At 38.9% G+C, this 16826-nt stretch overlaps 1 protein-coding gene across 2 annotated transcripts in view; it reads right to left on the minus strand.

Annotated features, from left to right (window-relative positions):
* Nucleotides 1-4390: 4390 nt before the first annotated feature.
* Nucleotides 4391-16826, minus strand: part of LOC104061249 (sodium-dependent neutral amino acid transporter B(0)AT3) — a 31099-nt gene continuing 18663 nt past the window's right edge. Inside the window, exons 6-13 of one of the 2 annotated variants that reach the window (XM_054058800.1) lie at nucleotides 14911-14940; nucleotides 13953-14065; nucleotides 13433-13561; nucleotides 12532-12688; nucleotides 10652-10856; nucleotides 8643-8802; nucleotides 6855-7017; nucleotides 4391-5653 (exon numbers count right to left, since the gene is read on the minus strand). In XM_054058800.1, the coding sequence (XP_053914775.1) occupies nucleotides 5414-5653; nucleotides 6855-7017; nucleotides 8643-8802; nucleotides 10652-10856; nucleotides 12532-12688; nucleotides 13433-13561; nucleotides 13953-14065; nucleotides 14911-14940 (1197 nt within the window). In that variant the 3' untranslated portion in view covers nucleotides 4391-5413. The remainder of the gene's footprint in view (nucleotides 5654-6854; nucleotides 7018-8642; nucleotides 8803-10651; nucleotides 10857-12531; nucleotides 12689-13432; nucleotides 13562-13952; nucleotides 14066-14910; nucleotides 14941-16826) is intronic. The other variant, XM_009563171.2, reaches the window with a different exon arrangement.

A 16826-nucleotide genomic window follows, 5' to 3' on the forward strand; every position in this document is an offset into this window, starting at 1 on the left:
TGTATCTGTGTTAGAGGCTAAATAGCAGCTGCTGGGAGGTTTTCTCAAAGCAGATGGAAGATACCTCACTGCAGTTCAGCACAGTGAAGGCAGTGTTACTCAGTAAATATTTCCAAAGGACTGACAGAGTAGCACCGCACAGGGGTTGAAAACACAGTTCCTAGAAGAAAATTCACAGTATTCCGGTCTGTCCATTAACACCGTAACTCAGTTCAAAATGTCAAAACCTACAGAGTGGTACAGTTGTGTGTTTTTTTTTTTTTCCTTTTACGAAGTAACACTGTTAAAATATAAATAATAATAATTAAAAAAATAGAATAATTGCTCTCAATAGATTGGAGAGCAAATGAAGAACAGCCTGGTTGCTCCCTACCAAGCAGCTCCATCAAAATCCCTCGTCATCCAGAGTGTTCTGCAGAGATACTGGTCTGAGGGAACACTATCATGGACAGTGTCGCATGAGATAGGCCTGGCGTTGCAGGAAGATTTATTTTATTGGATCGTATGGCAGGAAGAGGCAGTGAGGTTCTCCAATGAGGGCGTTGGCAGAGGAGAGAGTTGAGCACTTGGAGAACTTAGTACACTTTGGCTGGAGCTGTTCTTACCTGTGGCTGTTCACCCTTTATCCAGACTTTCTTCAATGACTCATTCCTTCCTGCCTGCTTCTCTTCCCTGCTCCTGCTGTGCTGCATATAAGACTTGGCGTAGTAGCAGGTGGTATGAATTTTGACTCTACCTCTTATTGCACAGGCCCTGTGTATTTTGTGTGTCATATTCAAGAAGGCTGTGCTGGTGGGCAGCAGTAGGGATGAATGCACGCTTACTTTGTCCTGGTCATTGTGTTCGGCATGAACCTTCAGAGGAGGTTGAGGCAGAGAAGCCCAATCATTTCCCAAGAAGCATCCAACAAGCATGCCTATTTTGAAAGGACCTTCTGGAATAGGAGTGAGGCATCCTGAAAGGATACCTCAGAAGCTAGGATCTTAGGGCCCCAGGAAGAGCAAGGAGCTTTTCCACAGTGAATGGCTGTCCAGAGGCAAACTTCCAGGGTGATCAAAATTGTGTCCTGGATAAGTGGGGTGGATAACTCAAGCAAGAGATGTGCTGAATTGCTCAGTGTTTCAGAAAGATAGGTAGGCTTGAGCGGCCTAGAAGAAAACCTCTCTGCTCCCATCCAAAAACAATATAGTTATGGATAGATTTGCTTCTAAGCCTCTGAACTTAGATTTTTTTTTTCCTCTGTGAGCCAGAACATGTTTTCTTTTATAAGTTTTAATGTTAAAGATAGAAGTTTATTGTGTCATTCATCATGATCTCTTCTAGAAAAGGATGTGGTTGTTTGCGTCTTAAGGCTCAGAACAATGAGTCCAGTTTCCAGCATCATTGCTTCTTTATGTAGCTTCCACAGGGTGCTCTGGCATGGAGAATGGAGGAAATCTAAACTTCACTGATGGCTTGGATTAGCCCATTTTTGCTTTGTATCACGATGGATACTGTGATAATACAAACTGCCAATGTGGTCTTGGTTGAAGGCGTAATTTTATAAAAATGCATGAAGTGTAATGCTTGGAATTTTCTGAGCCAGTGTTTGCCCTTCCCCATAACTACTTGCTGAGTTGTCAGTGTTAAACAGTGACTGCTGATTCTGAAGGCTATTTGTAAACAGTTACACGTACAATTCAGAAATCACAAGAGAAGACTGTTTCACTTTACAATATCTTCCATTTAAGAAGGCAAGTGAAAATAATGCTGAAAGTACTATATGTTATAGCAAAAAGAAAAATTGAGAATTTAAAGAAGAGCTGAGAGCCTGTACTAGAAACTTGTATTTACTTGATGCTACGGCTTAATACAATTGGAAAGAGCACTGTGAGCCTATATGTAAGGAATGGGTTAACCATAGCAATGGCGTAGATTTAATGCTCTAAAATGAGATGTCCGTTTTCTTGGGAAGGTAAAAGTATTTCATACTGCTACTTCTGTAAGAAATAGTGTATTTCTGTAAGAAATATATTATGTTAAAATATTTTCTACTTAATTCGTAACAAAGTAGTACTTTAAACAGCAACTGGAAATGCTTGGGTGGATTCAATAATTTTAATCTGGAAACGTTAAAAGAATTAGGAGCATTCTGAATATGCAATGTGGATTTTGAAGAGTCATTGGAGAGCTGGGAATATGGTAAATGATTTGAAGGTTGGAGGAAGGTTAAGATTGCCTCAGTGTTTAGGAGAAGGTAAGTAAAGAGATTGAGAGTTCAGCCACTTGGTGTAACTGCTCTGTACAACCTGTATTACAAGTGTTGCAAAGCACTGCAAGTATGGGGAGGAAGAGTGATGGAGCTGAAAATTGGTTTTTAGTATCTCTGTGCAGGGCTGGAAGGAAGGAATTTGACGGAAGCCCACCTAGAGGAAACGGTAGCAGTTTCGTGTATCCTTCTCCCCACTCCTTCCTTTTGGGGAGAGGATTATGCACCGTGAATCTCAATTTTAGGTAGGTATAAAATTTTGCAATGTATTGAACTGCCCATTTTCCAGAAAGAATATGCTTTTCCCCCTGCAGTTTTTCTCTGTTTATTGCTTTATGATAATTTGGGTGCTTCCCTGTTTATAGTGCTGTTGCAGTGCTCCTTCTGATGCTTTTCCTTTAATAGGTACTTGAGCTCCTTATCTTGGGGCTATGGATTCTGCTTAAGGCTGAACATCACCATGCCTGTGTTTGTATCCTGTACAGATTTGCCCCCAAAGAATCCAGGCTGTCTTTATAACCTAGAGAATTCTAGAGAGGTCTTGTCTGGCAGAACAGTACGAGTTCATAGCAGGTATTATAGCAACAAAGATCCGATGGGATATGCAAATGAAAGATTGAGAGGAGAGTTATCAGAAGTAGAAAGTGCTTAGTATGCAAGACAAACATAGATTCAGTTTCACGTTTACATGCTTGTGCTTAACTCAAATAGCAAAGTCAATCATGCTATTCAAGAGAAAAAATACCTACCTAAAAGATGTGCTTTGTATGAATAGGGAGGGGAAGATTGTAGCACTAATTCTACTGGAATAGGGCTACAGTTCTGGCACAGGAATTCTAGTAGAGTTCATATCAGAAGTGCAGTGAGAACAGGAAAGAAATGTTCCTGCAAGAGCCGCTCAACACATTTTCTACCTGCTTATTTTTGCTTAAAAGTAACTTCAGCTAATGTTTTGCTGCCTTGAGTTGTAGTTACTGGAGCTGAAAGCTGTCATCCCCCTGCATCCTGTCCCAAGCTGAACTGTGTGTCCAGTGACCCACAAAGTCCCTCTTCCGGTGAACAGGAAGGGACACCTCAAAAGTCAAGAAATCTGTGATGCCATGACAGTGACTCAAGATAGATTTACAGACTTAAGTCTTGTGTATGTAGTTAATTATTTCCTCAGCTTATGTCTGTATTAGTTGCATATGGTTTTCTTTAAGAACAGATCTCTGACCAAAGACTTACACCTGCTTCATGTACCCTGCATGTATGATTTTAACAAACATCTAGCTATGTGTAGAGACATGAAAATAAGGTATACACTTTGGTTAATTAAAAATTCTTATTTATGTATTTACAGCTTTTATATGGATATATGCTAACTATTGCAATTATATTAGGGTTATTTTTCTTGATTATTCATTCTTTATGGAAGTTTTTATTCATAATCTTTCAATTTTACTTTGCAACAAGCAGAGTGGAAATTGGAATCTTCTGTGTAATTTTTAACAGCCTTTACAGTGCACAGCTATAGAACATCAAGAAGCTTTCTTGGACCTTTGTGACTTGTGAGGTTTCTGCTAACAGAAGCTATGTTTCCATGCCGGGATGCCTGCCCCCTCTATTAACTTCAAGGGCTGGAGCTGTTGACAGGTTACCATGGGGAATTGCTGAACATCATCACACAGACCTGTGGCCAAATCCATGTGGAGGCCAGGCACTTAACAGCTTTGCAGGTGATACTACTCATCCCACATAATAGAAAAGGCTCTGCTTTGGCAACTGGTGTGCACACAGGCAGTTTACCTGTGCATTTCTTTTCAGCAGGTAGAGGCATGATGTACTTTTGCTTGTCTGTTAGATCGAGTGTGACAGACTGGATGCTGCTGTTTCTGGTACCATCACTACTCTGGGAGAGCCTTACTGTTCGGGCTAGTTGTAGGGCAGGAGGTTACAGCGGCTGTGTGAGTGGAATATTAATTCTAAAAAAGAAAAATCTAAAAAAAAATCCCTTCTTTTTCTTTACCCTCTTTTTTCTTTAAGCAGCAAGATAAAAGTCATCTCCTGCTCTCTCCCAGGCTTGCAATTGGTCTTGTACCCCTTTCAAGGAGTTAGGTAACTGCCTTTCCTCTGCAGAGTTTGAGTTGGTCTAATTCATCTTCACTGTGTGGCCAAATCCCCGTTACCCACTATGAAGTCCTACTGGTGTGTAGACTATCACAAGACTAAATACTGAATTTGCTTCCATTTTCCTTACTCTTCTTCTCCTTGACTCTCTTAGTTATTCAGCCTCAGGCTTTGTCATAACTTATCCTCACATAGTTTCCCTATATTTTTTGAGAAGCTGCTGGTTGCTCAAGTATCTTGGCTAAGGATAATTCCTATCAGTGCAGAGTGGCCAGAATCTGCAGGCAAGTGTAGGAAAACATGTTTTTAAGTACAGATTAACTTCCTTGTCGTGTCATGTAAGGTTGCAGCTCACTGAGAGGTTCCCATACGTGTGCACTTTTATTACAGTATTGAGTTACTGTGTTCAGTATGAGAAATTAAAGGAAAAGAAATAGTGGCATTTGTTTTCACAGTATTTTCCACTACAATAAATTCTGGAATCTAAGGTTAAGAGATTTGTGAAAAATTAATTACTCAGATTTACTTAATGTACAATCTTTTAATTGCTTTAATTTTGCTCTTTGCAATGCTTGAGAATGTGAAATAATCATAAAATAACTGCTACTTAAATGCATTTAGGGATTTACAAAAAGTATAGTGTAGTGGACAAGAGGAGTCCTTACTCTTTAAGAGCTTCCATTCTACATCTCTCAGAGATGAGGTCAGTGAATGAAACGGTAGGTGTTTGTATTCCAATTTTTATGTTGCTTATCCTTAGGAACAGACTTTTTTTGCAAGAGAAGTGAAGGAAGACAGAGGCCACTTGCAGTAACTAGTAAACTTCCCCTATTTAAAATCTGTCTGGAGAGAGACATGAAGTTGGTAATAAGTGGTAGGGGTTAAAGCAATGGGATTGGTACTCAGTAGGATTTGGGACAGGATGTAGGAGAGGCAAGGTTGGTATAGCTTGTGTGATTGGTCGAAAATAGAGGAGACATAGCAGCTCTGTTTATAGAGTGCTTGTGATTGGCAGTAAGCATATGAACTGCATAACCCGTGGTGGCTGTCTTATCTTTACTTACAGACAGATGCAATGGATATTTCTTCTTTTGGATGAGTACAATTGCTATTAGCACCCTGAGATGAAAACACTTCTGGTGGTACAGAGCTTGGGTCCTTGCTTCTGCACTTTTGTTTGATCAGATGGAAGAGTGCTGTTAGAGGTATAAACACACAAGGAAGGACAGCTAACAGCACACAGATGGCCTGGACCCAAGGTGGATAAACTTTCTCCTCTTTCATAGGAAAGTCTTCCTATGGAGAAAAAAGGCAAGTAAAAGAAATAATTGGTAGGTACAATTGCATTTTGCTGTGATTTCCATATGCATTTTTTTTATATTTTGTTATAGTAAGGATAGCAAAAATTTCCTCTTGCTCTACAATAGCTTTCAGTGGCCATGTTCTCTCTACAACCCTCGTAGGTCTAAAGATGGCTGTGAATGTTTTATAGTTTCAAAGATTCATAGCTGCAAGTGTGAGATGCTCCTAGGGGTGCAGAGGTTGCCCAAAGAGTTATGAAATTCACCCTCCCTTGTTTTTAAGCTCTGCTTATTCTTGTAAGTGCTCAAAACTTACCTGGTTTCAGCAATTACCAAGCATGCTTATTGCCAAATAGGAAAGATTTTTTTTTGAGACATTTGAAGGGAATGATCATAATGCAATTTCTGCAAGTCCATGATATGAGTTTTATTTTGGGATGGTAGGTACACAATGGTGTTTGGAGGAGACACTGCTGGTGTACGTACTGTTGGAAGAAGAAAGCTTTTCCTTGAGGTAACAGTCCATATGTATATTTATACTGTGAAGGCTGATGCCTTTCTATGAGACTGACTGCAATCCTCGTGCAGTTTAAGGCCAGAACCAATCTTCAAACCCCTGCACGGGGTTTATCTGAGAACTATCCAAGAAACTACAACTGGTGTGAGCCAGTGTCATCCAGATCAAATGTTCTCAGCATAGACACTTCTTTGGCGCTGAATTAACCGATATGGTTCTTGGACCACTGCCTCCCTCCCTGCCAAAAGTTACACATTCCTATATTCACAGAACTCCAGTGATATTAGTAGTTCTCACTGAGAAATGTTTTCATCCCCAGCACCTGTTATGCAGCTCTAAAGCTCTACTCACGTATTTGTTCCACCTCTGAACCCCTTGTAGGTTCAGACTCTTTGTGAGAAATTTCAGTTCAATGGTTCTCTGTGTTACGCACATCTGAAAGAAATCTGGAGCATGGCATATGTGGGACTTCTCAAGAAGAGGCCTTGTTGACAGGAAAGTGTTTCAGTACATGTGACCTCTGTGCATGCTGGAGCCTTCTCATTCTAAACATTGCATCATTTCAGGCAGGGTTATGTAGATAAGCAGTACTTAGCAATGATTTTAGAGGATGTGATGAGAGAGAAAAGTATACAACTCTTGCATTTATTAAAAGTATAAAAAATATTTGAGTGCATACATATTTAGGGTTCCAGGCTGCGTAGCTTGGTGGCTTCTGTATCTGAAGAGTAACAAAGGCCATGAAGACAATTAGTAGGAGCAGAGGGCTAATAAACCTCCATGTGATCTTCCAGTAGAGATTGAGTTTTCGTCCAGTCATCCATTTCACATCTTTGCTGAACCTTTTAAGAGAAGGCATGTTTATGATGAGGTCTAAGATCTAAGTGGTAAGTTTCACTATTTCATATTTTTCTGTAAGGTTTGAACACATTGTACGACTCCCTAGATCTTTTCTGTTCCATACCCTTCTTTAATGATTTACTGTAGACTTAATTAAATAATGTAGGTCTTCATTGATCTCTACATTTTTACATTTTCAGTTTACATTATCAGTTTACATTACCTGAGCATCTAGCCTAACGATTCTATGCACAAATAAGTGATTAAAATATTACAGCAACTCTGTAGAACTATTCAAATTATTACAAAAGATGAAATTGCCAAGGGAAAAACCAGTTTGTTAGTAGGTCTGAATTAACCAGCACCAAACGCATCAGATCAAGTCAGGGGCAAAATTACTGCAACCTGAGCTAGCTTCCTCTGCAGTCAGTAATGGCAGGCATTTGGACACAGAGCTGATCTTTCACTTGTACCTCTTACAGTTTTGTACGTTGAATGGGCAGTAGATGTGTGGCTCTGGGTTTAATAGTTACTTGATAACCTGTATCTATGGAGTTGGAAAGAGCTTTGTAATCTGGAATAGGAATTGTGATTTGTGTGTGTGTGTTCAAACACTCGCATTGTCTGTTAATCTAACTGAAGATGCTAGAAATTCCTTTGAAAACTAGGAAAAAGTGTTTTGACTGTGTTTGTATTGCATAGTGACAGATGAAAAAGAATATGTGTACAGGCAGAACAGAGAAAATGCAGGTGCTGTGGAATTCAGAATCTGTTGTAGCATGTGAAACCAGATTTTATTGCTACCTCTTGCTGCTATATGGGCAGCAAGAGGGCTGTGTGAATTTTTTTAAGACAGTGTAGCCTGGGAGTCACCTTTAATGTGGGAAACACTCCAAGAATCTTGACAGTGGATCTAGAAAATTTAATGCAAGAAGTTTAGCTATAACTGAGGAATAGTTTTCTTCAGTACCTTATTTTTAAAAACATAGCTTCTGTTAAAACTTTAAGATATTGAAACACCTTCATATGCAACAGCACTGGCTGAACATAAGTTCATTGTCTAGACAGTATACGGACTGACACACAAAATATCAGGACCTTCATGATCCAAGTGTCAGAGTAAAAACTGGAGATAAAGTTTATGGCATTTACAGTTACAATGGATGTAGGCGAGTTTTTAAAGTAAAGAGTGAATTTAATTAGTGTTTGTTACTGTGGGGATTCTCAGCGGGCAGGGTGAGCCTTTTAATATGAGGGAGCTGCCACGTGTTGCTTACTATGAAGTTTGAGGGAAAAAAATAATAGTAAATAAAAAATACAAGAGTGTACAAATCAAAAGGGCAGTAACAGAAAGACAGTGTAATCCCTCTTGGCCAAAGAACTACGATGGCTGTTGACTTTCTAGCATTATAATTTGGTTTCCTCCCTTCCATAAGTCCTGCGCAGAGATTACCCCTTATGTTTTACAAATATAGGTGACTCGAAGCAAAGAACCATAACTACCTTCATAGAACTAGTAAATGCTACAGAAATAAGTCAATACTGCCTACCTGTATGCAACAACATGGATTGAGAGTAAAATGCATTTACCTCGTAAGAGAAAAGAGTACCTCTGCATCCAACTTACCTGTTAATTTTATAGATGTACGCAACCCCAATCACTTCAAAGAAGGCAATTACTAGAAGAGGCACTGAGCCTGCATAGCTGTCAAAAATGTCTATCCAGTAACTCCCTGAACCCAGTGTAAAACACAGAGCAATGACGAAGCAAATTAGACATATTACACCTGAAGAAAAAAAGGTATCTTTGTTACTGGATTACTAAACTGAATTTGGTGGGTATATTTTTGTTCTAAATTATTTTTACTCTTGTTCTGGCGATATTTATTTTCTCTACATCCGTGGAGCTACAACAAGTAGTTTTTCCCCAGGGGAGCTAATCTAATTTCCCAAACACAGTCTTCTGCTGTTTGTTGGCCTAGAGGCACCACACTTGCAGGAGGAATGCCCTCATGTAACTCAGAGCATCCTTCGGTTATTAGTACTTCCAGAACCAGGCTGTGCTATGCTATGCTATTGCCCTCTGTTAATTTTCTACTGATGCAGTGAGTTTCAAGTACCCTCGTTTCCATGCAGTCATTGGCCTGAGAAGTGTAAGCGCTCCCTAGATTTCTGCTCCGCATTTTCTCAAAGGGCCTAGAGCTTCAAATGTGGATCCTTTTATGTCCCAGGTTGTATGTTTTAGTTTTCACTGCACTTCTCCAGAGTCAGTTTCCCTTTAATCTAGAGGGGCTCTTTATCAGGGAGTGCAGTGATAGGACAAGGAGTAATGGTTTTAAGCTGAAAGAGGGGAGATTTAGATTAGATATTAGGAGGAAATTTTTAACAGTGAGGGTGGTGAGGCACTGGAACAGGCTGCCCAGAAAAGTCATGGATGCCCCATCCCTGGAGGTGTTCAAGACCAGGCTGGATGAGACTTTGAGCAACCTGATCCAGTGGAAGGTGTCCCATGGCAGGAGGTTTGGAACTGGAGGATCTTTAAGGTCCCTTCTAACCCAAACCGTTTTATGATTCTATGATATGGATTTGGGGTAATTGAGAGAAAAAGTGGGAAGGAGAAAAAGAGTCACTGAATGCAGACACGTGGGCTGCCAGTCCAGTCTGTATGGCCTTGTGCTGTTACTAAGTTTCTGACTCTGAAATGGGCTTTGGTTCAGTGCTTTGTAAAATTTTCTTCCGTTTCTTTTCTTTCTTTTTTTTTTTTTTTTTTTCCGCAAAAAAAGCTCATAACAGTATAGTGGCCTTATCAAGTTGTAAATAAATTTGTTTCTACATAAGTAGTAAGATGAGAAGGATGTAGCGTAGGTGTCATGAGGAGACTCTAAGAAAGGCATGACAACAATATTCCCCGTAAGAATTTGAAAGGGTGCCTTGCAGAAGTATTAATCCATTACTTCAAACTGCCAGAAATTTTTCTAGATGAATTTTTCTACACCAGCTTCACAGTAAGATCTCACTGAGTCTGCTTCCCAGGGAACTGTTAGGTTCAGTCACTGTCTCTGGTACAGCTTAGATGCTAGAACTCATTCCTCAGTTTCCAAGTGGTAATTTTCTATTCTGGTGTGTTTGTAGTAAGTGTGAAATAATCAATAGCAGCATAAATCTGAATGAAATAGAGGTGAATGACCTATCTTACAGTGGTGTGATCTTCTAGGTTCGTGTCCAGGTGGTTATGGCAGGCTGGTTGATGTCACTGGTTACCTTAAAGTGACTTGTTTAGGTCCCAAAGACTTACGTGAAGACAGGGCTCTTTCTGGTGACTGCAACAGCTCAGAGTGAGCTTGGTTCCAGGAACAGCAATTTGACAACCTTTCTCAGACTGAAACAGCTCTTGCAAGCTATGAAAAAAAACTGGCAAGAGCAATATAATACTGTCATCTGAGCTTCTGCCATAACTGCTACCTCCTCTATGTGCTGATCTTCTGCAAACAATCCGTAGTCCTTACTAACACGGTGTGACAGCCAGGCTAATACAACAAATTGTTATTTCCTCTGTAATATATTGTTACGCAGGTGCTAGTTTGTGCATCTATAAAGAAGCCATTTTCTTTGAACAAAGTAAAGCAAATATCTTACCAGATAAAAGCTCTTTGGGTATTGAATTAGATAGAACTCGAAGTTCCAGAAGAGGAGTGAAGACTCCCTCGATGTTCCCAAACATAGAAGAAAGGCCCAAGCTGAACAACATTATGAAAAACAGGATGGCCCAGGCCTGGGAACCCGGCATGAGTATGATGGCTTGAGTGAAAACGATGAAAGCCAAGCCAGTTCCTGATACGCTCTGCAGAATTCACAAACAGATAAAAATATGTGTTATAATGGCATAAATATAGTTTCTTATCCACATAGAATTATAACACGCTGCTGTCCTTCCCTGAAGTCAAAGGTGCAGGTCAGCCTGGGGGGTCTGTGGCAGCCAGCTGTTGCGAAAATGAGTAGTGGGGAGTGTTTATGGGGGTTTTACTTTCATGTGGTCCATCTGAGATGTTTAGACAATCATAGAGCAGAACTTTAGCTTGCACAGAGAGACAGGTCCAGAGTAAAGCAGATCTGAGAGTTGTAATTGTTTTGCTAATACCATCTTAAATATGTTTTTTTAAAAAAAGATCTGTGATGTAATAGCTGCTGGAAAGAAAAAAGATATCTATAAGGATGTGATTGCTGCTCAAGCAGCAAGAGAGTTGCTAAATTGTTGATCACAAACCACTTCCCCATAATTACCAGGGCAGAAAATGCTAAAAGGGGAGATCCTAATTTCAGCCAAATTTCTTTGAATTCAGTCTCCCAAGGGAAGGATATTTAAGTCCAAGCGCTGAAAAACGCTAGCGTTGCTCTAATTTGGAAGTAAAACTTGTCAAACCCTAAATTAGAAGTGGGTGACATTAGAGGAAACCAGACAAAAGAGAAACCAACTCCCATCAGGGCTGAAATGTCATCCTTTGACTTCATCATGTGAGTAGAATAGCCTATTTCACCATCATTGTCTGTTAAGGCTATTGTGCATTAACATGGTCTGTCTCTAGCAAACGTGTCCACCTTTTTGTCCTTAGAAATTATTTTTTTCTCAAGTTGCTTCCTTTCTTATTCTCTCCTCCAGCCACAGCCTTATTCTTTTCTTATTAGGTGGTAAGGACTTGTAGCAAGGGAATGCAAATGGGTCAATAGTAAATGAGAGTTATAGGACTGTGTGGGGTCACCGGAGCAACTGGAATGAGGCTGGAGAGGAAACATCTGTGTTTAGTAATAGCAGAAATGTTTTAGGATGGTTGGAGAAGGGAAGAGAGAGGATCATGTTGTGTTTTGCAAGGTGAGAGGGGATTTGGGGGAAAAGGAAGATTAAAATATCAGTGAGATCTGTCCAGAGGGGAAGCAAAATAAAAGGGAGAAGACAAGAGGGAATAGAAAGGTGGAGAATGGAAGATAAGAGAGACAGTGATAAGATACCTTCCTGGTGGTCATGTATGCGCTTGAAGACAAACAGTTTAATAGATTTTTTTTATACTTTCTTAAATATGAATTTAGGAATCTCCAGCAGCCTTTTTCTATAATATTTCAGCTAGATACTTTTCCTCTTTTGTGCTTATTCCTGTAAACCAAAGTAGGACTGAGTCTAGTGTCCATGGTAGGCTCCAGGTAGGAGCACCTTTGAAGACAAGTTTTGTGACAATAATATATAACTTTGCATGCCATACCTGACAGCTTTGAGTTCAAACTGTCTTACAGCAATGTTATTATTTCAAATTTTCTGAAATTGTTTTGTTTCATGATTGTGTATAATAGACTCATTACATGTACAGTAAAGTACAAGTAAGAAAAAGTAAAGTAAGTAAAAGTAAGTTAAAAAGAAAGTAAAAGTAACAAGTAGAAGTAAAAAAAGTAAAGTAAGAAAAAGGAAGATAATCAGTCCCTCTCCACATTTTGTTTAAGGGTTACTTTGATGAAAGCAATTGTGGTACCTGATCAAGAAATTCTTGAAGGTTACAGCTTTTCAGTCTAAGTCCAGCAATTTTCTCTGGATATGATGCATTTAGTAAACTAACCCAAGCTGTATAGTTCTGTCGCATGATGCTTTCCTCTGGAAGATCAAATTCATCGATGATACTGATAATGTTTCTGCCAGAGAAGTGAACATATCATTAATTTAAATATTTGCAGATGATATTGCTAGAAACGCTATACTGTGTATTCAGATGTTAATAGAAAGTTGTGTTTACTTTCTGTGCTGTTATTTACAATATAAAAGAAAATACTAAATGAGGACTTATATATAAAATAGCCTGAATATTTTCTCCTATTTAGTGTTTTCTCTTTTTGATACAAACTCAGAGTACTTTATGAAGGTGCAATCTCTGAAATGTTTCTATTCTTATTTTTATCATTTCTCCAGACCATTTCCACCACTTGTGTTTAATAACTAAAGTGAATCTGGTGGAATAGGAAAAAATACTGGTTTTTAACTACTTCTAATGCTAGTCTGAGGCTGAGATGTAATCCTTGATGCACTACTTGCAGAGGATTGTTTTATAACTTGTATTGCTTCTTATAATACTTCCCCAAACATTCTTGCCTCAGCACCATAATACTTTCTGGTTTTCTATTAGACTTCTCCATATGAATGGAGAATGAATGATGAGGCTATGAGAAATCTGACATAGTGGGAAGCGTCTCTGTCCATGGCCGGGGGGTTGAAACTAGATAGTCTTTGAGGTCCCTTCCAACCCAAACCATTCTATGATTCTACAATACAAATGCTTTTCCTTTTTAGTGAAAATGAATTCTCTGAATGCATGGTTTTCAACACATTATCTACTTAGGAGTTGAAACCACAGCATAACACCGGGAATGCAAGTTTCTCACCTGTCCAGGCAGTCCCAATAGGCTGTAGTTGCTTTAAACCCCAAAACAGAAAAGACTGGGATGGAAGCATAGAGAGATGTCACGCTGTTTACAATTGCTACTGTCACTGCATCCTTTTCACAGTCATTTCTATAAATAGAATTCAAACAAGCAAAATGTCTGAAAAAAGGCAGTATTTGTCCTCCACAAGGTGTGGCAAAGAGTTATTTATTTTTAGGGTACTGAATAAGTTGTTAGTCTACGTTGAATGTACTTTCTGAGCATGAGATACAAATCTGTTATAGCTAGTAAAATAAACAATCTCTCAGACTTCTCTGTCATTCTCTCAGGTATTTCTGCAAAAGTCATTTTTTAGATATTTTTCCCTCCTTCCTGTTAGAAAATATATTTGGCCATTTAGAAAGAGCAGCAGTTAAAATCCTTTAGAAATAACCCTAGGAAGAAGTTTGGAAGATTTTTGAAAATTTCAGAAAACACAGCAAGAATTTAACCAACTTGTAAAGGCTGGACTTCTACTTACTTTGGTGGATTGTAGCTCGAGAATGCAATAAGCCCTCCAAAAGCCAAAGAGAGAGAGAAGAAAATCTGGGTAGCTGCATCAAGCCATACACGGGGATTTTTCAGAGTGCTCAGCTGTAATAATTGGAATAAATGAGTGACTTAAGCTCGAACTAGAATTTCTTTTTCTCTCTCGGTTCTCATAATTCGCCTCTGATTTCACATGTGAAATTGTGAGTTGTGTTGCCATTTAAATACACTGAAAATGGAAATTAGTACAAAATACGTAAGTAAAGCAGGTGTTTCTGAAGTTATAATTTGGTCTATTTAAATGTATGTGGTAATTATAGAATCTGTTTCATTGTACACCTCTTCTGTCTGATGATAAAAGTGTGTTTCTAAATGATAGACATTAGACACACAATAGAGACAATAGATTACATTTTCCCCAATTTTTTTCTTTTTGTTAATCCACATATAAGTTACTGGGTAACTTAGAATTTAGGATTATTATCTTCCTAGAACTGCATAAGCAAATACTTAACCTTCATTATTTTAAGACACAAAGTGATTCCATAGCTTTCTAGATTCAATTGAAAAAAAAACCCAAACTAAAAGCCCATGCAGACAAAAGGTTATTAATTAAAAAGAGCATCTTAAATTCAAAGTACTGTGAAAACAGCAATAAAAATAAAAGGGCAACAGGAAAAATAAGGGAAAAAGGAGGAATTGATAGATAGAAATTTGAATTTTGATGTAAAGGTGATGTAATAGAGGAAGCTAAATTAAAAGATCAGTGGTTATTGGCTTGCAAAGAGTAACAGGCAATTTTAAATAGCCATGCTAATAAGGAATCTTATGAATAAAATCAGTCTAAAAGAAAAAGGTAAAACATAAGTAATTTGCAAAATGTAAATACGCTCAATAAATATTTGTTTCCTGCAGAAAGTAGGGAGTGGTGTGTTATATTCATACCCTACCAGGTGAATTACTTTCCAATCCATTAGCAACTACAGGGAACAGAAAACAGTATTAGTTAAGAATGAGTATTTTAAAAATCAGCTGTCTCAAAAGTAATTCTGGGTACGTAGAATATTTCACTTTGTTTTACATCAGTCTGAGTCAAATCTGCGCCCTATTTATGTAGGGAGAATTGTGTGTTTCTCTGACAGGTCTGCATGCCTGTGCTATTGATCCTACGAGGAGTATTTTTAGGAACAAGAGATAAACATGCCAAAAGACCCTTAATAGCATTTTGGGCTTCTCTGAAGCTGGTCTGAGCTTGAAGAGCAGGAATAATGGGTTCATATCAGCATGATGGATGCAGTGAATGCCATTACTGCAAGATGCTTTCTCCACCAGTGTGCCAGTGCTTTGACCGCAGCAGAACTGGTATAACATTTTGTGCAACACAGCATAGCAAGCAGGTATGCGTAACCATTACTGGCTGAAAGGCTTCAGATTGGGGAAACCTTCCTGGAGCTATAATTTGGAAGATCATAACCAACCCCTCCAGTGCCACTGTGCTCACAGGTAGGAGCTCATGCAGGTGTGGGATTAGCTTGCTGTTTCGATGCACGACCTCAGTATTGGTATTGCTATGTGGCCTTCATGGTTTAAGTGCTGCCAAGAAAATTATAAATTCTGATAGATGCAACTGCCACATCGCTGGATTTCTGCCTGAGGACTTTGGCAAATGAGTGTGGAGATAGTTTAGTTTGGTGCTAGACGCAATGTGTTTATTGACTCTAAAAGATATTTATCAACTCCTAAACTTGAAAAAATAGTGGACACACAAGCATGCCGTGGCAATGTCGTTATCTGCAGAGAACTACGAATCTAAATGTTATTTTATGTTTTCAGTAATGTGGCATATAGGTCACAAAAGGGGGTCTTCCAGAAGAAAAAAAGTGCTAAAGCTAGAAATGTGCAGATAAAGATACATAACCAGAATGTTAATGAATGAATATTACATGCATTAAGGAAGCATAATTGCTCCCCTCCCAGGTGGTGCAATGTTTGCTTACTTGAACACGTGAAATACAGACAGAAAAACTCTTAAAACAGAATTACACAGTATTGGAATGTCTATAATGTAATTTTGGTGTAAAAAAAGCTATTGCTTTTCTCATAAGCAAGTGGCCAACAAGTAGTACTGCACTTAAAAATAGCAGTGCGTTAGGTGATGCTTTCATTCTGCTTAATGCCGGAAACAATGTGGACAGATCAGGTACATTGAAGGAGATCAGTTTGTCTGTTCACAGTAATTTATCAGGTATAAACTGCAAAGTAGAGGGAAAAAAATACGAATTGTCGCTATGATAGAGGATCTGGTGCTTGTGCTGCCTTTTCCCCCCTTCTTTTGGCTCGTTTCACTGGTCATTAAGTAGCCGTGTTGCTCTGGACACAGGCATCAGTTGTCCCATCAAATTCCTGGAGCTGTTCACTGCCAGAGAACCCCCAGATATTTACAATTGCTGAAGCTCTTTCAGCTGTAAAATACATTGGAGAAGGAGGCATTTGTGCTCTTCAGCTGACACAGATGTCCACAGAAGCTGAACCCTGTGAAGGCCATTGTCGATGCTTGATGAGATCCCTTTTCTGCTGCTTGTGATTACTTTTTTTTTTTTTCAAGAACATTTCTAAGAGTTTCTGTTCCAGCTCTTGTATTACTTCGTCTTTGTACAACTTCGGCTTTCTCTTCAGGTGCCTGTGAGCATAACTTCAGTATCTCTTTTGTTTTCTTGTCAGCACACTTTCCAGGTAGCCAAGGATTTTAGAGGGGAGTGAGTAAATTGTAAGACTTCTCCATGTCTGAAAATCAATGAAAAGAAATATTCATTATTTGTTCTAGAATTCAAAGAGTGATTGTGTGTCATAAGGCAAAGAGCTAATT

Source organism: Cuculus canorus, chromosome 2, assembly GCF_017976375.1.
Source record: "Cuculus canorus isolate bCucCan1 chromosome 2, bCucCan1.pri, whole genome shotgun sequence".
NCBI classification, from domain to species: domain Eukaryota; kingdom Metazoa; phylum Chordata; class Aves; order Cuculiformes; family Cuculidae; genus Cuculus; species Cuculus canorus.